Raw genomic sequence first — 24,496 nt, 5'->3', positions numbered from 1 at the left:
AAAAGAGTGGCAAAAAATCGCTTAGATTTCCAATAAAAGTTTGAAATTTTATTCGATATTTCATGAATCATTTAAAAACAAAATAAATAATATATTATTTTTATTATAATATTTTTTTTTAAAAAAATAACAAATTGGAAACTAAATATTTTTTTTTGTTGTAAATCACAGATTTTAAATTTTATTACAAATGTGACAAAAAATATTGCAATTTGGACATTATTATTTTTTTAAACATATAATATAAAAAAAGGAATATTTATTAATATATTGTGAATTATTTTATGCATTGGGTAAATTTTTTATTATTATTAATTTATATTAAATACATTAATGTGACTTATTTTTTAACTAACGAAAGTTTAGAATGTCATTCATTCATAAATATTCTTCTTTTTTTATCATCAATATGAAAATATAAATAATAATTATTTAAAATATTGAGCATAACAAAATTTTTCTTCTCTTATTCAAATCACAATGTTGTTTTGGGGAAATATAAATGATGGAAAAGTTTAGCGGGAACAAATTTCGAAAATAATACTTTATAAAATTTTGGACAAACAAAATTACATTATCAAATAACCTAATTTTCTATATCAAAATGAATAATAATAAAAACCTAAGAGAAAAAGTATAAATTTTCAGTCTGTTTTAATCATGACCGTAAATGACGTAATTAATACCTTCAAAAAAATACAAAAGGTATAAATATTATAAGTAATATAAATAATAATGTATCATTTAAATGCTTAGGTTTCAGAAATAAAAATATATGCTTTATTTTAAAACAATGGAGTTTGATGTACTATGAAAAATGATAAATTTTACTTAGTTTATTATCTGGAAAACAAAATGGTTAAAAACAAATTTAAGTATTAGGAATCATTTTTTTAAAAATATATATATATATGTTTTATTATAATCAATGTTTGAACTCTTTGGTGAATTTTATAAAAAAAAACAAAATATTATTCGAACTATTAACGTCTAACCTTGTTTTTTTCTAGTCTATATAATTTGAACCCTTTTTTTACTGCGATTAGTATTAATTAAAATTTTAATAATTAGTGTTTATAGTTGTGATGGGAAGGAAGGGGGGGGGGTTAAAATTATTGAACAATATTAGGTGTGTATAATCGAATTATTTAAACATAGATAAGACATTGCTTATTCAAATAGTATATATATTTTTACGAATCAATAGAAAGATTTCACATTAATATCTAATTTCTATATTTAAAAAAATCCTTTCGATTTAAGACGCGTGAGCAATAGGGACCACACTTATTTCACATCCATGAACATAATCTGGTCCTGACCAATCAGAGACTGACATTTGTCTTGCACTATTGTAGTTGCCCCAGTAATTCGATGTTTTCACATTTCTATTAGGTGGCGGTCTAAGGTATGTTCTTTTGGCTTCTTCATAAATAACATTTATAAGATTATTTATGAATGTAAACAACATGGATTCCTTTTAAATAAATTTAGTAAACATTTATCTCAAGATAAACCTTCATAGTAGGCGTCCTCGAAATCGTCGCAATAATTTGCTTTACATTTTTGAGCGGCAGCTTCTTTGAGAAACAGATGGGGAAAATAAAGTTCCTCTCCGTCCGGTCTAGCAATAGATTTAATAGGACGGAAATGGGGTTTGTAAAATTTATCCAATGGTTTTCCACGCGGATATAGTTCATCCGATCTGGGTTTGGTATTATTATCGATAGATAACGTTTGGTCAGACATGGTGGTTTTGTTTTTGAGTTTGTGAGGACGATTATTTGAAGCGCTGTCGGAAAATATGGTAGGCCCTTTTTTAAATTTCTCGTCACCAAAGGGGACCCGCGCTAGTCCTTTATTGTAATCATCAATGATTCTCGGGATAGGAGCAGTAGATTCATTTTTAGCGATATTTTTACACGAAATCTGAGCTGATGTTTTCGCTTTCAATCGGTTATTGGCGTCTAAGCGATATTGGTTTTGGGATTCGGTGTGAATCCATTTTCGCGGGTTGTCATTAAATGGTGATGAAGTAGATTTCGCGACGTTGTAATAATAATTATATGGATCATTGCTGGCACTTAAATTTATATCGTTTTTTGGGTCGTTGTTTAAAAAGTCGCACTTTATATAATGAGGAACGGAGGCATGATTATCAGTCGAATTTGATTCGCTGTCAATGTTTTGGAGTTCGAATTGGTAATCAATATTGGCCCATATATCATTATTATTGTGATCATTTTCGAACGACATTTTGTTGGAATTGGATTGGCCCTGCGGCACAATTTGTCCTAACTTTTTTTGGTTCAATGGAATTACAATAGAGGAAGAAGCTTGACTAGGATAAGCTGAAAGAACGTGATCAGATATGGGTTCAGACTTAAATATATATTTTTTTAAAAATTATGACTCCTGTATTCAAAATTTAAAATTCCTCATAAGAATTGGTTTTCACCTATTAAATTATATATAAAATTAATCTAAATAGTATCATATAAGCTGGATATAAACCCAAGTTTGTAATCCAAAGCTTGACATGAAATCTACCTCAAATCGTATAAATATTCCCTAAAATACTTTAAAAAAATTTGTAACCAAGTTGGGCTCCGACCTATAACATAAAAGGATAACTTGAATTGAATATAAAATTCTCTGGATTAGGGCAGAGCAATTTAACATAATTTAAAGATATATCATATTTAATTTTATTTTTCTATAAAAAATTTAATAAAAATCGGGAAGGAATTGAGAAAATTAAATTTAGAGGGCTCAGGTCTAAATACAGCTATTCAGAAAATCAAATAGACACACATTTAAAAAAAAATATAATTTTTAATTATACTAACACTACTAAAAACCCCCAGACCAGATTTACGAAAATATCGAATAAATTTTACAAAAAAAAATGATGGTATAAAAAGTTTTATAATAATAATACAAAGTCCCCGTTTTGACAAAAATTATCTGACTGGCGGCTAATAAAAAATGGTAATTTTCACTTATTTAAAAGTTAAATATAATTCTCAATATGTTGAAGAAAAGAAGGTTTTAACCCTATCTTTGTTTTATTTAGTTGATCCTTCAATTAGAGATCTACATGAAAATTTTTATTTGGGCCGCAAAAAATAGATGCTCGGCTCGATTAATAGAGGAGAATAGAAAATTATTCTTAAGGCTAATTTTGCTAAAATAATATTTTTTACTTTGCTTATAATTTTAATGATTATGATGGTTCATTCATAAATACGATTTACTTTTCCTATATTTTTTGTGTTTGTTGTTTAATAAAAAAATCATGAAACCTAAATCTTGTTATTGATTATTTTTCTGTAGGATTCTGGCTTTTAAAAAAATCTGACCAGGTAGGGTAACCTTAATATAAAAAATGGAACCGGGCAGGAAAAAACTAAATCCTAGCCTGGCTGGAAAATTTCCATTGCAGACTACTAATCCCAATCTATCTCGATAATTTTATAAAATTAACCTCCTTACAAAGTATAATTAGACAAATATTTTAAGGTATGAGATATTGCAAGGTTTAAAAATCGTTGTGATGATCTACAAAATTTTCATCTATCCGATCTAATATTTCCTTACTAAAAAACCGATATTTTAATTGATTTTATTTACCATTTAACCAATGTCATTAAAAATTAATTATTTTCTATTCAAAAGAATTATAAAGCACATTTTGTTTTCTACTCTCAAAAAGTTAATTATCTCATTAAAATATGGACAATGTTTAAGGCTGAATGTAGTATTGAAAATAGATTGATTTTGCCATTTTTTAAAAGTGACTAATCAAGATTTTAGCCAAATTATTGTTATTTGAAATTTCGACAATAAATTTTCAAGCCCTTCTGCCAACTCTGGGCAAAATTTTTGGATAGATAACTTTCGGCAAAAGTCTTGAGTAGGCTAAATCGAGCCATTTAACTAGCTTAATGTGACTTGTTAGATATTTTAAAATCCATTTTTTGTTGCTCAAATTTTTAGTATCTCTCTCTTAAAATAATTCTATTTTTTTAAACATTACAAATAACTATTATTAATTTATTATTACGAAATTATATAAAAATAAAGATATTAATTATAAATATAATTACAATATATAAACAATTGAAATATCGGATCAGTTATTTTAAAAATATCGGCCCGATCCAACATTAATATCAGCACGGTCATATTTATATTATAAAAATATTCAATTTCAAATTTTTACCAGCTTGAGAGCATACAATGTCATACAAACACTAGTCTCATTTTATTAACTAAAATCAACAAATTAAATGAGGAAACCAAACCGTATTTTCTTATGACGTTGACACACTTATTATAATGCCTATCTTAAGAAAGAAAAATCCGCTCCAGTTGCTAAAATTATAATGGTTTAGGTTTGGTCACGCTTCTCCTGCTAGTTAACGTTCCACTCCGGTTCGATTTTAAGCTTATAACCTATAATAAGTATCATAAGACAACTTCCTATGGTCAATTTGAAACGGTGGGAGTTATATTTCATTCATTTTAAAGAAATATTTTGACCACAAAAAATTTACTATATAAAAAGTTAAATTTTTAAAATTTTCATTTACAATTTATTTTTAAAAAAACCAAAAAAAGGAAGGAAACACTATGAAAATCGATATAGATAAAGGAGAGAGACATTATTATCCTAAAGTTATTATATATGATAGTCTTAAAATATTTGGTGAAGCGTGTGTTTGTTTATATAATATAAATGTCTGGCTGGCTGGGATAAAGAAAGAAATATTAGAATAAATAATAATAATAGAATAAAAAATTATTATTTCGTGGTTGGCTAAAAATATAAATTACCTTGAAAAAATTCGATACTAAAAATTGATTTTTGAAAAAATATTTTATCCCTTTTTTACTAGTCTGTCTGACCAGGCTTTCACAGTTAGCGCAAATTTGAAGTAAATAAAAAAAAACACAAAGAATATTTTGTATACTTAGCCGTGAATTCGCGCTAACTTTCATGTCGGAGAATGGAAAAAAAATGTATTGTGTATAAATCGCAGCGAATCTATTCTAACTATGAATGAGGGGTTAGTCTCATCCAATATTAACAACGTATTTGGTAATTATCTTCCTATCCGTCAAGCCTCAGTTAATTTTTTTTAGGTTTTTAAAAATAAAATTTGGTTATTAGCAAGTCTGAAGATTTTGTTCTTTTGTGGTACAACAAAGGTTTAAGACATCTATTTGCGAAATCTTGAGACTTAGTCAATATTTTTCTGGCTAAAATATTAAATTGACCATTTTAAAAAATTGGCTCAAAACTGTATAATTACTGAAATAAAATCAGAAAATGTCTCGATTCGAAATATGTTTAAAAGCCAAAGTGGAACAATTTTTTGGTCGCGGAGGGTATAAATACCTCGTTCAAACCCTGCTGAAAATCAATTTGTATAATTTCTATCTCTTCTTTGTCATTCATTTAAATCTATCATATTCAAATCACACGTGTACTGCAAAAAAAATCGCATGGTACCTTCCCTAATAAATGGACGGTCGTCTAAATGAAAATGGTTCATATTCTACTTATATTATTGGCATGGGAATAAGTTTTTTTCTTCAATATTTAATATTATTAATATAAAAATTTGTTTTTAAAAGGTAGTCATGTTAAAACAAATTTAATTTAATAAGTTTAAGATTTAAATAATAACTTTTCAATTAAAATAATTCATTCATTTCGAATTCTTTTTAATAATTAAAAATAATTTTTTTTTAAAGGAAAGTGATTTTTAACAGATGAGACGATACTAGTAATTTTGTTAAATTTAATAGCAGAGCTTATACATGCGTTCACTTATCATCAGAGACCTGCAGGCCCGGGTACACGAGCCGTATTATAATTTTTTTAAATATATCCGGGCCGGGCATGAAATTTTTCCAAAAAAAATATCCGGGCCATATATTTTAAAACCAAATATTTCATTAGCTATAAAAATCATAAATAAATAAATATATTTTAAAAAGATCCGGGCCTGGCCGTGCACATTATACTATATATCCTTTGTTTATAGCATGGGCATTGTAACTTAAGCAAATTTATAATTTAGTTTTTAGGTCTCAATGGCGCTCAAATTAGACCATCTATCAATCATATGCTATATAAAATACTTTAAACAAACAACCAAATTAAATCACATGATAATAAAGTTTTTTTAAAAAAAATTATCTCTTATTACTGATTAAAATTTTAACTATATCTATAAAAGGGTAAGAAAATATATTTTGCCCAATTATTGAAGTTCCAATTTTTACTTTATAATCTTAACTAGATAAAAATGGTTACTTTGTTCCTAAAATCATGCTTTTCATTTGGGAAGTTGCAATGTTACTAATAACAAATTACTTTTTACTTGTAATTATTATTTTATATTTTTTAATGGCTAACTTATTTTACCTATTTTCCGCTTTTTTTAATCCCAAAACTATCTTTAAATAAATTATTAAAATCTTAATGAAATTTGAATTTAGACAAATTATGCTAATTTAATTTAAATAATTTACTATAAAAAAATTTACCCCTAGATCTTTGACATAGGCTACGAAGCGAGAAAATAATTCCGTCATATTTATAGCGTCTTATAAACAGGTGAGATACAATTTTTTAGAATCCTAATATTCCATATCTCTTTTATTTTGATATTTCTCTAAATTTTGCGCCCCCAAAATCAATATTTTCACTGGCAATGTATTTTTTTAAAATAAAATATTTTAAGATGTAAAAAAAAATTTGATATTAAAAAAAATAAGATTTTTCGATTGCAAGTTAAATTAGTATGCCAATATTATTATATAAAATATTTCCCTTTTTTGTATATATTTTTTTTATTAGAAAAATTAAATAATTTTAATGAAAAAAAATTTATATTTTTGTTTTCAAAAGTTGAACATTCTCTCTTTTTTCCTTTTTTTTTAAAAAAATATCATTAATTATTTTTATTTTTAAAAATATTTATATATTTTTTTATACGCAAAATTATTATATTTTTCAAAAAAAAAAAATTAAAAAAAAAATTCAGACGCAGACGATGTCGATAAGCTAGTCGGCCAGCCATTTTTATTATTTTTCATATTATTTTTTGAACAAAAATATTTTCGCATTTTTTTTCCTAGAAAAAAGAAGAAGAAAAAAAATAATATTATAAATATTTTTTTATATAAAAAAGAAATAAAAATAAATGAATGAAAGAAGAGAATAAGTTAATAAAGAGAAAATAATCTTGCAACATGAATGGAAAATTAATTAGGAAAAAAGAAATAGATATTTTTTAAAAAGGTAAAAAAAAATAAAACATTTTATATTACAATTATTACTAATTTACAGACGCCTTCGCTTTATAAAAAGGTATGCAAATTTATTTTTTTTTAAATATTAAAAATTCATAAAAGGTCTGTCATCAATTTAGTAAACATCTTTTGAAAATTTCCCCTATTATGCCTATTTGAAAAAAATCGATTACAAGTTAAATATATTTCCTTAAATTCTTACAAACATTCAAATTATTTTATAAAACATTTATAGAGGCCAAATTACGGGTTTTTATGTTAAATAAAAAAAATTAATATTACATAGACAGACCTAAAAAATTATTTGAAATTTTTATTTTATTAACCTATTTTTAATTTATATAATATCTTCTCCAAAAACCACATCATCACACCCGGTATTTATTTATTTGTTTCTACTTATATAAATTTAAAGTATATCACAGATTTAAAAATAGATAAATTTTTATCTTTCAATTTTCCTATTCGGTTTAAAAAAAATTTTTTTTTATAAAATAATATTTTAATAGAAAACACAAATTTTTCTTGAACGAAGCTCAATCTCTAATTTTGTGTTTTTTTTAAAATTTAGCGTTAAGTTTCCTCTTAGAGGCCTTACGTTATTTTTTATAAAATGTGTTTTAAAATAGTGCAGAGCGACTGCGCATTATCTTAGCCAAAGATATTTTGAATGAAGATTGACACCTATGTGTAGAAGTAAATAATTAAATTTTTTTAAATATATGTTTTTTTCTTACCATTTAAAAAATTGACTAAGTGATATTTTTGGCCGGTATCTCTTTTGGCCCGGATATTTTTGTTCGGGTCCTTATGACCAGGAACGAAAAATAACAATGATACCAAATACTTAAAAAAATTAAAATAGTGTGTCCTTGTTTAAAGTATATTTAAAAACCAATTAAGTATCAAAATTAAGTCGTATCAGGACGCCGCCTATATGCTCGAATGTTTCAAAGCTAGAATGCTCTGGAATGATCTTAGTCTTGGAGCCAGCACGGTGCTTTAGAATCAATGGAAAAATTATGAAAAACCAAGACCAACCTATTAGAACCTAATATAATTATTTAAATCGTATCAATTATAATTTACCAGTTGTAAAATTATGATTGATAGATCATTTAACATTCAATAACCTCATATTTTAAATTCTCCTTTAAAATCATTTACAAAATATAGCCAATTAAAACCTCGGAAACAAACTTGAAAATCTGATCCGGACTAAAAATTTGAACCCTGTAGGCAAAAATTCTCCATATCAAGAATTCTTAAAATTGTTAAAATAAGATTCGACCATTGCATAAACATTTTTTTTAAAAGTGTCCTAATCCAAGGCCAGACTTTCCACTTTCCCAAGTAAATTAAAGAAAATTGGCACTATCTGTTTTGTAACCGTTCTAATGTCCAAAACTTTTTATCCAGCCAAAAGCAAGGTTATTTATAAAATATTTCGCAAGTTTAAAAGAAACTGACAATATAAATTTCAAACTCTCAAATATTTTGTAATACTGTTTTACTACCCGCCATTTTTGTCCTCTCCAAACCCGACCTTTTTAACATTTTTACGGGTACCCGTGGCTCTCTAATACAGAGAAAGGAGCATGATGTAATTGCATCATAAACGACAAAACTAGTGAATCTCACATTGGAGGAATAAAAAAGTAAGAAAAGTTTTCAAAATTTCCCTTTTAATTACGAATAGGCTGATTTGTAAATGCAAATATTACTTGATCACATGTTTTGATTTTTTTACTCCATTTTACTTTAGCTTGATGACGAACTAGAAATATTTCTAAACCAAGTTGTTAAACTTTTCGAATTTGATCATTTTTCGTCATCTTTCAAAAATTCATTATTTAAAATAAATTTGAATCTAGCTATCATTACGGTTAAAAGTTGGGTTTCTAGTAGAGATCAGCCCCTCCTGGTCCGTGAAAATTTCCAATCGGAGGTTTCGGCCTGACTTGTAATTATTTTTAACCAGCTTGGCCTAAATATATTTTGTACAAGTTGTTCAACCGGCAATCATTTTTTCGGCCCGTAAAACTATTTTAAACAATTTGCCTTGCCTAACCCGGAAATCTATTTTCCAGGGCCGTTGCTGCGATAAGCTCTAGTATTATATATATTTTTTATATTATAAATTACGGGAATAATTTTTTTTACTCATTTTCTATAATCTAGACAACTTTTTTTCACTTTAATTTGAGCTTAATTCTGTCTGCTCAATACTAAAAGTAGACGATATTTTGTTTTTCGAATATTTTATAAAAGATTTAAAAAATTTTTTTGGACTGCCATTGATTTTTAGAGAAGAAAAATCAATATTATCTAATTGTGCGCCTAGCGCAGTGCTTATGCTTATAAACAATTAATCATTTTTTTAAAAAAAAATTGTTATTAATTACAATTATGGTTTAAAATTTGAAATGACGTATTTGTGAATTTGTTTTTATATTGCCCTTTTTAATAAAATATAATCGAATCTCAAATATGATATAATGATCGAATAAATTATCAGGATGAGATATCCCCATTAAAGTTCAGCACAACTTGGTTTCTAAACTGGTTGTTAAAAATTTCGAAAGATTTTAGACCTAGCTCTTATTTGCTCGATCTGTAAAATATTTCGACCCGGCTCGAAAAAATATTTTTGTATAATTTCCCTGTCCAAAAAAATTTTCTGTACAAATAGTCCGGATTACCCCAATTTTTATAGCTCGGTCCGCGCTTCGGGACATGCAGATTTTTGATCTTCATGGCAAGAGGAGACGCTTTATTAATATCATATCATTCCCGCGAAGAAAGAAAACATTATATTTGTAATACAAATCATAATATGATTGGTCTATAATATAATAAAAGGCCAAGGCGTAAAAAATACTCCCGCGTCCAGGTGAAAACCAAATGTCTATAGATCAAATAACCAATTTATGGGGAGTTTCCCGTTTTTTGCGGTGGCAAGATTTATTGGTACACCTTCTCATTACGTTTAAAAGATTGTAGAATCTATCAAAGCAAATATTATCCATAAGAAACACATTCGCGATCGCGTATATTCATTATGTTCACTTATGTTCGAATCCATATTTTACATATTTTTGTTTGGATCACCACTTAAACATATGGTTATAATTTATATAAATTAATTCGGGTTATTTGAGTGATATGACCCGTTGATTGAAGGATCACTAAGAGCTTCGACCTGGGTTCAGACTGGGAGCTTTTTTTAAAACTAACTTATGTACATTTGCGCGTTACAGGATGTGATAAATAGCAGATCAGAAGCCAGAGCATGATTTGGTGGGGTATGTATCTATTTATTTATGTATATTAAAAATGGACCTTTTACGTTTGAGAAAATTTATTGCCAAATTCTTAGGCGATTGTTAACTAGATATCTACTTTAACTACATTTAAAAATAACATTAATTGATTTTAGAATAAAAATATTTTGTAAGCAACATGATTAAAGGAACAGTTTTTTATTCGCATTCGGAAAACTACAATCAATCATTTTATACAATACGATTGACCTAAAACAATACTAGGGAAACATCAGAGTAGGTACTTATACACCCTTTAAGCCTATAAATATATTACCCCCCCCCCCATTAAATTTGGCCCTTATAAACAGGTGTCCAAACCGAACCGAACCATTAAACCGCTAAAAACCGGTATTTTTATCGAGCCTAAACCGAACCTAAACCTCTACAAAAATTTCTAGCCGAACCTAAACCGAACCGCTAAAATGCCTCTGAACCGGTTCAAGTCTTATAATTTTATGCTTATAAAATAATGTGTAAGTTATTACTAGTATATTGCAAAAATTTTAATGATATTCTAATTGTTTTAAAGATTATTATCAATCAAATTTAATTGATAAGTGTCAGTCATAATTTTTATAAGCATTAGTATATTGCCATTTTAAAACATTTATTAAATTTTAAGCTTATAAATTAAATGCCTAGAGAAAAATTTAATCCATAGTATTAATAATGATACATCAAATCTGATATCATACTGGCAGTGCCGGCTACCTAAGTTAGCGTAAAAAAATGCTTTTCAACAATTAAATTTATATTATCTCCTTATAACTGTAATTTGAGTGAGACGAATTTTGAAATATATTAATTGTGCGGCTTAGTAAAAAATTTTAAATAATTGTTCATATTAAAATTAATCATTGATATTTATTTGTTATATTTATAAATAACATTATTTTATAATGTGCAATTAATAAAATAAAGGATTTATGTGTTTTTTTATTTTAATTATGAAATAAAAAAAAATTCTTCCATATACATAACTCGGATGTAGGTTGAATACAAAAGCGTTCAAACCGGTTTTTAGAGGTTCAAACTGAACCGATATTTTTATTTTTTGCAAACCTGAACCTTGAAACCGTTATTTTTATCCGAACCTGAACCGATATTCGTTTCTGTTTGGATCCCTGCTAATAAACTTCCATGCTACTAAATAAAAAGCAACAAAAAAGAAAATTTAAATCAAAACGACTCCCTTCCAATTTTATTCAAATAACCAGAGCATCTTCATAACTACTTACCCTCCGCCACCACTTAAGTAGGTGTTCCTGCATCAGATAGGCATATTAATCATTGAGTCTGAAAATCCTGGAAATCATTTTTATAGTAGAAATTTAAAAGTGGACTCTTTATTGACCGAAATTTTTTAAATTCTACTGTTTTAAAGTCGGGTCCGCAAGTCTGGGATACATATTATATTTTATTTCCTTGACAAATATTTATAATTTGCCGTGCTCTTATCATTTTAGGAATGAAAACGGTAGAAAATGATCATCTTAACTTTTTTTAAAAATTCTATTTAAGCAAAAATCTTTTTATTTTGAGTAAACCTCCCCCCCCCCCCCAACTTTCATGCTAAAATTATAAGAACAATCAATACCATTGGTCATTTCCAAAATCATTTTATTTTTTCGAGGGATTTTCTAAATCTAGAATCTAAGTTATAACATATGCTGGATGGGTGGCAACTTATTATGATGAAAATAAATAAATTACTGTAATTATCTAATTGACTACTACCTCTCAAAGCAAACAAATTTTTCAAAATACCAGAATACCCCCCCCCCCTTCAACATATACATCATATGATTTTAAAAAATAAGTCGGTGGAGGGACGTAAAAACTGGCAATTACGTCGCCATATTTATCTAAAATTAATAAAGCTTATGAATAGCATTAACAATGTATATGTTAATAATTGTTGAATTCGATCTCTAAGGAAGCGGACTGCTCAAATTAAACAGTTCCTCAAAATATATAAAGAGCTCAAAACGATATAAAATTTGAAAAATTTTTTTAATCACTAAAATAACAAGGATTATTTTATTTCTGTTATCGCAAAAAAAATATTTACGGATTACAGACAAACATTTTATTGATAAAAAACGAAAATTGATGAGACTTTAAATTCCTTTGAAACATTTTTTTTTGTCACTACAAAAGAATGGAAAAAAATTTATAATTGTGAAAATAAAATTAATTTCATTTTTTCTGATAGGAAAATGATCAAATAGAAATAATTCAATTAATAAAAAATATATATATTTATAAATTTAATCTTTGTAATTACATTTACAACAAAGTGACTAATACAATTTTAACTCTTGATACAATCTATAAAAACGGTACAATTTTAGCTCTTGATACGTTGTTAAATGGGTCAATTTTATAAAACGGCTAACCCAATATTTTTGCCAAAAAATATAACGCAAGCTTAGATATTTTGCTCAAGTATGGCAGAAAGGTATGGGCATCTATAAAGGAATTCTCAAGGCTTCCATAATATTACAGTTTAACAACACTAGATCTATAATAACTGGTATAATTTAGCTCTAATCTATGCTAGTCTTCTACTCTAATTTCTTATTTAATTCCGAGAAGAAAAAATTTGTTCAATGATTCGATCGATAGGACTATTTTATTTTAAAGATTTAAATCCAATCATCCAATTATTATTTTAGAAATGGTCCAATTCGATTTTTTTTGTTGAATGGACTGAGTGGCTATGCCCCAGGTGGGGTAAATAGGCAAAGGAAAATAACTTTTTGTTCCTAGAGGTAAACGTCTCAAATTTAGTCAAAAGATGTATTTTTTAAAACTAACTTTACTATATTTACCACATCTTATTTAGAAATGGGAACTCCACGTACAAAAAATATTAAACAAATTTTCGCACTTCAAGATATTTTTTTGCTTTAAGGTTTTATATATCCACCAAAAACCTACTTGTCAAAAGGGCTTAATATTTAAAGTGATAGATTTAGAGCATCATCTCATAAAAATACATTATTAAAATCTAAAAGAATAAAAATTTTAAATAAATGATTTGGCCTTGTGTTTATCTCCATTTATAAAAGTAATAAATTAAAAGCGAAGAATTGGCATGCTATGAAAACCGTCCTGAGTAGGCAAATTCTACTTTTCACCCTTAAAAATAAAATATTTGGTCTTTTGCGGCCCAAAATTTGATATTTGTCACTTTATCCCTCCATCTAACCTGGGATTCGATGGTAAATAACAAATAGCATGACTTTTATTAAATCCTAGATAGTGTACACACTACTAAAGGTAGGGAGCTCCGTTTTTATTCATTTTTTAGTTCTAATAATGAGGATATATGATACAATTAGTTTAATCACATAAATATTATAGCCAAAAGGTACAATAACTGCCATATAATCCAGTCCCTTAATATTTTTCAAGAAGAGCGGATAAAATTATAAAGGCAATAAAAAAAATTGATGTTCTTGAAAATTGGAAAAACAAATTTTTGATATTTTGTCGCGAGTTCGGTCCGAATAACAGTTTTGAAATCAAAGTCCGGTTCGACCGATTCCGAGAAAATAACTTTCCGAGTCCAACCAATCCTTCCATCCTAGTTCAGTCTGACGTGATAAGTCCAAAACAATATTAAGATGAACCCTTTATCTAGTCAAGATGATCGATTCTGAAAATAAAAATGCTAAAATCAGATTTAGTTAATTCTAGAAATCCCTGGCAGGATTGAAAAAAAATGAATATAGAATAGTATATAATCCTACACAATACAATAACTTGTATATTGCCTTTGACTTATAAAAATTTGACCATACTACTTTAAAAATAAAATTTGCATTTGAGTATTTTAGCTTTTAAAATGTGAATATTTCGATTAGCACATACAAAAGTTTATCATCTGATTAATAGTTAGTTGCTAAAGGGCACAAATATTTCAGACCGAGTTGCATAAATTGTGTAAAATATTTTTATGGATCGGACCTGAATTTCGCAATTTTGTAATAAGCATAGATTTGGGCAAATTCGTGTTTTTTTCTTATTGTAAATTATTTTAAGGGTCGGGCCGAAAACCTTTTTTAAAAAAATTTCCATGAACCGGTTTGAGCCAACTTTTATTAGTTGTATTAATTCCGAGTAAATTCAAGATTTTTAAGTAATAAGTATATGTGTCGTACGGGATAAGGAATCGGTGAGGAGTCTGAATCTTTCAATTTTAAATCATTTACTAAAGACACTTTTTAAATTTGAAAAAATTTTGACCGGAAATTCATTACAGCATGTGTAGAGTATCTACCAAGAGAATTTGACTTGAACTTTTGAACTGCGAATAATTTGAATTAATTATTTTATCGATTTTTTCATATAAATTTAAAAATTTATAAAAGTTCTTGGCAAAATTATCTGAAATTCGCAGTATGTGAAAAACTGTCTACATGATGGATTGGAATCTATTTCCAGGCAAATCAGATTTCTTAAATTCAAAAATCACCCTTTGTAGGTGGTTTAAAACTAATCATATGAATTCCATATCTCACGACATATATATATATATCAAAGACTTACGGGCCGCTATTAATTTCTTAAATATACCCGGGGCAGAGCCTAAAATTATTTTTTTTAAAACACCCAGGGCCTAAAATTTTTTTTAAATAAAATACCCGGCCAGATCCGTTATATCTTAAATAGGCATTATTAGCCAAAAAAAATTAAAAATAAGTTTAATATATTTTTTAAAACCCGGGCCAGGCTCTGCATGTCTCTGATATATATAATTAAAACTACCCTTAACTTTATATTAATGTATTTATATTTAGTTTTAATTTTTCTATATATAATTTAATTACCATGAAATGCTCTTGTATGGCTATAGTTTAGTCCACGCAATAAAAAATAATGACGCAATTATCCCCTCCCTCTTGCCATTCATGTAACGGGGCTGGAATCGATTTAATAAATATACCCATATTTTTTTACGTTATATTTTTCATAGACCGCAGAGGTATCATTTGCACGGCCAGGCCTGGATTTTTTTTTTCAAATATAATATATTTACTTTTAATTTTTATAGCTAATCTAATAATGGCCGTTTAAAATATTTGGTTTTAACATGTATTTAAATAAAAAATTAGGCCTGCAGGTCTCTGATATTTATATTTAATAACTAATTTGTATTGAATCTCAAATTCATATATTATTGAAATGAAATCATTTTGCAATATTTTATACATAAAAACAAAACCATGTCACAAAATAAAATTATAGCAATATCATAAATACGGGTTAAGGGGAGACAAAATAAAAGCCATTTATAAATAATGATTAATATCATATTTCGGTGTAAAAAAACAAATTTATGCAAAAATAATGAATATAAATATATTTCTTCTTTCTGAAATAATATACTTTTTTAATCCCCCCCCTCCCTAGAAGAAACTATAATACACAGTGATTTCCATTCTAAAAAATAAAATAATAGAGCAGATATATAGCCTGTCTAATTGAGCTCTTAGGGATAGCACTTGAGCGATTTAAAAAAAGTAATTCTTGCATGAAAAGAATTTATTATCACACCTTACGAATCATTATATCGCCAAATATTTAACAAAAATAAAAGCAATGCAAATTTCATCTTAAAATATTTTACGGCGCGCGTTATCCAATATTGAAAAAATCCTGATTTTGCCGGAATTGTATTTCAGCATGTTACAGATAGATATAAAATATATACCAATGCGAAATTATTGTTTTTTAATATATGAGCAAATTTTTATTTTTTTCGAGCAGGCTCAAATTCAAATATATACACTTAAATGACAAGAGATAGCGAATAGTGACACCCTTTTAATCAGCCAAATTTTATATGAATCCCACTAATCACAATCCATCACCGGTGCTATTTAAATACTTAGTTAAAAAAAATTTTTAAATGAGATATTTCATAGGATTGGAATAAATATTAAAGGTATATATGACTAAAATTACCGACATTAATTTGGCATATATATAGTAAAGAAGCCCGGCTGGTTAAATTTTACAAAAAGTTCGTCCTGTTAAAAAAAAATTTGCACGAATTTTCCAGCCGTTGATTTATAATACCTATATATCTAATTATTCTCTCTAACGCCAATAAAGGCTTTTATATCAGTCCTCTATGGTTATCCTAACCAACGTTTAAAAATCAATTATGTTTGATATATATTGTGTATTTTGTTTTTTGTCAATTTACTAAATTATTTATGGTTTAGAATTATACGTTGTCAAATAAAGAAAGGTTAGAACTAAAATGATACTAAATCAGACTAATATCCTCGATTATATATACTTTTCTATAATATTCGTCAAATAAAGAAAAGTTAGAACTAAAACGATACTAAATCTTTATTAAGTAATAAGATAAAAACATAATCAAAATAAATTAATATAAATTAAAAGTTAAAGATTAAAAAAAATTAAAATTAAAAATTAAAGATTAAAAAAATTAAGTTCGTAAAATCATAATTTAATCATCATTTTTCGCATCATAATTTCTCCTTATATATCCTTTTTCTTTAATCAACATTTGCATAGTCTCAATTTGTACCGAGATTTAATTCTTGTAGATTTGAATATCTTTGGGCTTCGTAATTTTATTTAAAAGTAATTTGCCTGTCTGGCGTTTTTCTTAATCTAGTAAATTTGCATGTTACCACAATTACAACAGATAACGAGAATATAAAGAACAGGCCCGCTATGCCCATTTGGATGGGGGGAGGGGCAGTAAATAAATTTTTCCCAACAGAACGAATATTTGAGTTATTTGATTGAATTTGAACACAATGATTTCATTTGAAAAATAAAAAAATATAATTGTGACCAATATATTCATATAAAATTAGATGGAAGATAAGAATTGACATATAGCTGAAAAGAAATAAGATGATTTAATATTTTTTACAAATATTATGATAATAACAATGTTGGTTTAGTTAATTGTGCTCGCATAATACTCGTTAGGGTTTCAATTAAAAAAATATATGTAATCAAGAAAATTATTTATGACTATATTAGAATTGATGTTATGACCAATGAATGAGCAATGTAAAACTAATAAAAAATTAGCATTAACAATATAATTTTGGTTGAAATTTATTTTAAATTTATACTTTCAATTATGTCCTAATAAAACCAACTAAAGAATTTATACTTCAAATGGGGGGGGGGGGGGAAGGCGTTACCAGCTCTCCTCAGTTCTTTTTTAAAAATAGTTTTAAAAAATTTACGCGGCTCTACGCAAGTCTGACTTTGAAGATCTCATCTTAAAATAATAATTAAGATTCACAATGGTGCTCAAACCAAACAAGTAGATACGGTATTTATCAAAATTTCTTTGTGTTAATGGTAAATAAATATATTAATTACCCCATTCCCCCTCTCAAAAAAAACTAATTATAAAATTTCTTATTTTTTAAATGTGAAAATTTTATGGTCAAAGATATAATATTTAACTCGTTTATAATAAATTAAATTTAAAAAGTTATTGAACTGTTATTTAACGATGGAGAAAAACGTTTTAGCATTAATAATATGCCCACAAACACATTATAAAGTAATCTAACAGTGCTGTCAACTAGCATTTATTACTTAGATGTGTAAAGACATATGGTATGATGAATTTCGGAGCTTAGAGATGACACCCCGGTCACCGACAGGCCTGGACAGCCGGGTGCTAAGGATACCTGTCCAATAAACAAAATGAAGGACACAAATGAAAATATGAATATGAAAGCTAGGGCGTTCCCTCCATGCGACGCGCAGGGTGTAGACCTCCATCCTGTGAAAAATAAAGTAAAGGTCAAAGCAAAGAAGACAAGACTGGCAAGTTTGAATATTGGGACGCTTAAAGGTAAGACGAGAGAATTGGCATCAATGTTGAACAGGAGAAAAGTTGATATAGCCTGCATACAAGAGACGAAATGGAAAGGACAGAAGACTTTGATGATTGGAGATGGGTATAAATTGTACTATAATGGACTTGTTAGCAATAGGAACGGTGTCGGCATCATCCTCAGTCAAGATCTAACCTCCTCAGTTGTAGAAGTCAACAGGATCTCTGATAGACTAATGAGGATAAAACTCTGCATTGGTCAATCAATACTACACATCCTATCAGTATATGCTCCTCAAACGGGTTGCAAGGAAGAAGAGAAAGATGACTTTAGAGCTATCCTTGATGAAGCCGTAATGGAAATCCCTAAGGATGACCTAGTCATAATTGGTGGTGACTTAAATGCGCATGTGGGGAAAGCAAGAGATAGCTACAAAAGGCATCATGGTGGTTTTGGATATGGAGAAAGAAATGATGAAGGAGAGCACGTACTGAAATTTGCGCAAGCCTTCGACCTTGCCTTAACCAACACCTACTATAGGAAAAAAGACAGTCATTTAATAACATATGAAAGTGGTACTAGGAAAACACAGATAGATTACATGCTAATCTCTCGCAGAAGATTAAAAGATGTAATAGACTGCAAAGTCATCCCAGGAGAAGATATCGCCGCTCAACACAAGCTACTAATCATGGATTTACAAATCTCAAATAAATCCACTCAAAATAAGATAAAACTGGAACCATGCATCAAATGGGTCAAATTAAAAACAATGACAGATGCCTTTGCAATCAATGCAAACATTGAAACAATAAATTCCTCACAAGTCAGTGAAAAAATCTGGACAGACCTTTCATCCAGATTAATAGACACTGCAAAATCGACGCTAGGCTTGACAAGAGGAGGCAACAAATCACACAAAGAACTATGGTGGTGGAATCAAGAGGTACAAACCACTATACAGGAGAAAAAAGCCCTTTATAAAATATGGTACAAATCCAAAAATGCAGATGACAAGTCAAGATACAAAAAATCCAAGAGATTAGCTACAAAGGCGGTGGCTAGGGCCAAATCTATGGCATACGATGACATGTACGAAGATCTACATACCAAAGAAGGGCAAAATAAAATATACAGATTAGCCAAACAGCGAGAAAAGAACTCTAGGGATATAAACGGAGCTCCGAAAGTAATCAAAAATAAAGATGGGAAATTGATAATAAAGGAAAAAGAAATAATGAATAGATGGAAAGAATATTTTCAGGAGCTTCTCAACTTTAATTCCCACATATTGCATCTCGATGAACACTCCCCTTGTCAAAACCTTGTACAACCTATAACGGAACAAGAAATAATCACATGCCTCAAGCATATGAAAAACAACAAAGCTAGGGGTCCAGACGATATTCCAATAGAAAGCCTTAAAGCACTAGGAGATGATGGAATACATCTCCTCACAAATCTGTACAATAAAATACTTGGAAATGAAGAGGTCCCCCAAAAATGGAGGCAGAGCTATCTAGTTCCTATCTTCAAAAATAAAGGGGATCCACACAATTGTCAAAATTACAGGGGCATAAAACTAATGTCACACTGTCTAAAACTATACGAAAAAATAATAGAAAAAAGATTAAGAGATATAATCGAAATAGGAGAGACACAGTTTGGCTTTATGCCTGGAAGATCAACAACCGATGCTATCCATGCAATTAGGCAAATGAGTGAAAAATACAGGGAAAAGAACAAAAAGCTACACATGGTCTTTCTCGATCTAGAAAAGGCCTTCGATAGAATCCCAAGAAAACTTATCTGGTGGGCGCTACGCCACAAAAAAGTTCCCGAAAAATATATAAGAATAATAGAGGATATGTATATGGGACATACAACAATGGTCCGTAGCACAACAGGTACTTCAGCAGGCTTCACAATAGCCGAAGGAGTTCATCAAGGGTCGGCTCTCAGCCCACTTCTCTTCATTACAGTAATAGATGTATTAGCACAGTCTATACCTCAAACAGTCCCGTGGAATATGATATTTGCAGATGATATTGTGATACTTGCCGAATCCAAGGATGAAATGAAAGAAAGGTTAGTGAATTGGATAAATATCCTAGAAACGCACGGATTAAAAGTAAATAGAGAAAAGACGGAGTATATGGTGATAGGAGGAGATGAAACGGAGAGTATTGATATAAATGATTGGCAGATATCCGCAATTGAAAGCTGCAAATATTTGGGCTCCACTATACAAACAAACGGCACAATAGAAAAAGAGATAAAGAATAAGATTAATCAAGGGTGGTTAAAGTGTAGATCTTTATCTGGAGTGCTATTTGACAAAAGAATCCCACACAAATTAAAGGGAAAAATTTACAGTTCCATAGTACAACCAACTATTCTATATAGTTCGGAAACATGGCCAACCAAAGAATCAGACGAGAGAAGTCTACAAACTATGGAGATGAGAATGCTGAGGATGATTGCTGGGGTAACAAGAAAGGTTAAGGTGCGCAGTACAAGAATACTAAATAGTTTAAAGGTAGTGCCCATTAAGACTAAGTTAATGGTAAACAGACTTAGGTGGTATGGGCACACAATGAGAAGGCCTATGAACTACATAGGAAATAAAGTTGAAAGATTGGAAGTGATGGGCAAACGTAAAAGAGGAAGGCCAAAACTTCAATGGGGCCATAAAGTTAGAGCCAATATAAAGAAGTATAAAATAGATAAAAGAGATTGTACGAATAACATAAAGTGGAGAGAGATGTTGAAGGAGCTTACCACCAGAAAAGGTGAAAGCTAAAGAGAAAAAAAAAAAAAAAAACACATTATAAAGTAATCTAACAGTGCTGTCAACTAGCATTTATTACTTAATTAAGTCTTACTAAAAAAAGTCGTTTTGTTCAAATTGAAAATATTGTAGGAGTAAGGGAGATCGTAGCACCTATTTTTTTATTTCTAAAATATTGTAGTATATGATTTTTTATAAGATAATGTACTTATATGCTATTTTTAATAAAATATATTAGTTTAAAATTCAGATAACATTTATTTTTAAGTGCAATCAATATTGTGATAATAAAAAAATTGTAGCAAACTATTCTATCTTATATTTTTTTGAATTGAATAACTTATTCTATAAGTATATTCAAATTTTCAAAAAAGGACCTAGAGGAACTAGAAGCATTATGTTGTCATCCTGCTCCAAGGATTCCAATTCTAAGAATTATATTAAAATCCCTCTAGAATCAGTTCTCTAACATTTCTAAAATTTTAAAGAAGAAGAAAAAAACAAAGAATTTTAGTATATTTACATAAACGATTTAATTTTAAACGTTATTATATTAGGTCAAAGCCGCGTAAGTATAATGATTATCCATCACCGCAAAATTTTTATCAGAAAAAGTCATCAAATTATTTTAAATTCCTTCGTTAGAACTTTATAATATCACTTGCTAAGAAAATTAGTTTTAATTTACGGCAGTCCTTTCAACTTTTTGGGTATATGACCCTATCCCCAGTCTCTAAAAATTATGGTGATACAGATAATGTTTCCCTAAGCCATATTAGATGTATTTTTTCTTCACTATGAATGAGGAGTAAATTTGATGGACGAATTTGAGGTACAAATTGCGAAGCCTATGCCAATATTTATTGCTTATATTTCTTCGTAATTGGCTAAAAACTCAACTAAGCCTAATTAGGCTTAGCCGAAAAATCGGCTACTTAATTATTCATAAATTATGTATTGGCTAAGGAGCTCGGCTAATAGACCGTCAACTCCTCACCTTAATTATCACTTATTTGGCCGAGCCGTATTTTAAATATTTAAAATATACCCGGGCCGGGTCTGAAAATTTTTTTTTTAAACCCGAACATAAATTATTATATTCGTCAATTAGATAGTTATAATGATTATATATAGTTATGATTAATATAATTACAGTTTTTCTGCCATGGAATAAATACAAAAGGATTAAATACATTATTATATAATATATGTAACATTTTTTTAATTAAATTATCAGTTTTATTTTTTTATAAATACAATTAATAATATAGTATATTTTCAAAATATTATTTACACAAATTTTTTATAGTATCAATTTATAATATATTAAATATCTGTTTATAATAAAAAAATAAAATAGTGTTGTTAAAACGCCTCATTTTTAAAAACGGCTAACTCAGTTTTTTATCCAGAAAAATATTACGCAATCCTGAAAATTTTGCTCATAGAAGGAACAAAGGTCTAGACATATAGTATCGAAATTTCGAGGCTTAGTCAAGCTCAAAACGAGCCGTTTAACAACATTAGCTAATATGCTTGCTTATTAAATGATAATACTAGCTGAAAAATATGATAAAATACCAAATAGGTAAATTTTTTGTATATACCAGGTCGAATATAATTTTAAACAAGCCCAAAACATTTTTTTTAAATATCCGGGCTGGGTCTAAAATTTTTAAACCCGGGCCGGGCTGTAAAAAAATTTTGAAAAAATCCGGGCCGTGCAAATGGTATCTTTGCAGGTCTCTGATATATATATATGTAATTATTTTATTTTTAAAGTAAAGCTGACGGACGATTAGCCTGAGCTTTTATCTGATGCCTAATTAGTTTTAACCGATATTTGGGCTATAGGTATAAGACTCGGCTAAGCCGCTTTTAGTTCGCTAAAATTAGCTGAATACGCACACTACCAGAAAGATAAATAGGAACATTTTGCTATTCTCTCTAAAAATCTAATATTCCATAAATTTGAAGTTAATCGAACAAGAAAAAAGTCTAGGCCATGTTTTAGTTCGTCTTATTTCTAAACAATCGTGTTTATACTTTAACAGCCTTAAAAAATTGGGCATAAGTAAAGATCATTTTTACCGAAAAATATATATTTATTTAATGTACAAAGCAGAATAGGGTGTCGTAGTTCAATCATAAATAATATTTCAAAAATTAAACGAACCAAGACACGGCCTTAAACTTGCAAACGGGATTTGGCTGAATCTCCCAAAATGTGCAAAATATTGGTCGCGGTCTTTAGAATGTGTAGACGTGGCTCTACCCGTACAACTTAACTCATAACTCGGTTTCGAATAACTTCACTAGTATTAAGGCACAACGCAATCCCTAAATTATTGGTGTAAAATCGGTATTTAAATTAATTTTTTTAAAAATAGATTTCAGCCAAGATTCCAAAATTTTCTCAATCTGTTTACAATTTCAACAAAATAAAATTTAATTAACCCTCAAACTTCCTCTGGGGGAAAAAAAGAGCTTCTTTCAAATAATTACAATAACAACATAAAATACTAATAAAGGATTTGATAGCGATTAGATTAGGTATGTTAAACCAGTAACTCATGTGCCAATCACATGAATATGTGCTTGTAAAAATCGAATTTTATATTTTTGAAAAAAAAATTACTTTCATTTCAGAGCAAATATCTTTCTGGATAGGAATTCTGAGAAAACCAAATTATGATGATGACATTTTTGCAAAAAAAATAATATATGAAATAAAATAAAATAATAGAGAAATCATATGTTTTTTTAAAAGAAAATTTAAAAAAAAAAATAATAAAAACAAAATTTATAAAAAGGAATGTCTGGTTTTTTTTTAAAAATAAATAATAAAATAAATCTAAATCATTTTGCTCCTGCGTCCAAAATATCAAAAAATTTAATTTTAAAACTATCAAAAAACATGTGATAAATTTTTTTTTTAATGTATAAGCAAAAATGTGGCCAAAACATTATTTTATAAAGATTTCAAAACTTTAACCTTTCTCCAGCCTCGTTTATAGTTCTAAAATTTTGAAACAAATTTTTGACAGACCAAACCTTAAAAAAACCTAAAGGTATCATTTTAAAAAAAATTATGAATAAATTTTTTTAAAAACTGCCCGATTTGAAAGTACTAAAAATATAGGATTTATATGTTTATATAATGAAAAATTAACCAAATACAATAAAATTTT

General features: G+C 28.2%; 1 protein-coding gene across 3 annotated transcripts; it reads right to left on the bottom strand.

The window, feature by feature from the left end:
* Positions 1–262: 262 nt before the first annotated feature.
* Positions 263–24,089, bottom strand: LOC135925519 (uncharacterized). Of its 3 annotated transcripts, XM_065460889.1 has the most exons (4): positions 23,944–24,074; positions 6,562–6,722; positions 1,518–2,382; positions 264–1,425 (listed from the first exon to the last, which is right to left on the bottom strand). In XM_065460889.1, the coding sequence occupies exons 2-4, from the start codon at positions 6,607–6,609 to the stop codon at positions 1,259–1,261; spliced, it is 1,080 nt and encodes a 359-aa protein (XP_065316961.1). In that variant the 5' UTR covers positions 6,610–6,722; positions 23,944–24,074; the 3' UTR covers positions 264–1,258. The 3 variants fall into 3 exon arrangements, with proteins under 3 accessions (XP_065316962.1, XP_065316961.1, XP_065316963.1); XM_065460890.1 differs by lacking the exons at positions 6,562–6,722; positions 23,944–24,074 and adding an exon at positions 10,032–10,082 and having other exon boundaries at positions 263–1,425; XM_065460891.1 differs by lacking the exon at positions 6,562–6,722 and having other exon boundaries at positions 23,944–24,089.
* Positions 24,090–24,496: the final 407 nt, after the last annotated feature.

The sequence above is a fragment of the Gordionus sp. m RMFG-2023 genome, chromosome 2, assembly GCF_954871325.1.
Source record: "Gordionus sp. m RMFG-2023 chromosome 2, tfGorSpeb1-WG-v2, whole genome shotgun sequence".
NCBI classification, from domain to species: Eukaryota; Metazoa; Nematomorpha; class Gordioida; order Chordodea; family Parachordodidae; genus Gordionus; species Gordionus sp. m RMFG-2023.
The sequence above is the reverse complement of the archived record's forward strand: the minus strand, read 5'-3'. Positions and strand labels throughout refer to the sequence as shown.

What these genes read in the sequence shown, in the direction of transcription:
- LOC135925519 (XM_065460889.1), bottom strand. Translation starts at nt 6,609, where the DNA reads ATGACGGAATTATTTTCTCGCTTCGTAGCCTATGTCAAAGATCTAGGG. An exon ending in CCTATGTCAAAGATCTAGGG is followed by an intron (nt 2,383 to 6,561) that starts GTAAATTTTTTT and finishes TATATATTTAAG; the next exon opens with TCTGAACCCATATCTGATCA. An exon ending in CGAGGACGCCTACTATGAAG is followed by an intron (nt 1,426 to 1,517) that starts GTTTATCTTGAG and finishes TTATTTATGAAG; the next exon opens with AAGCCAAAAGAACATACCTT.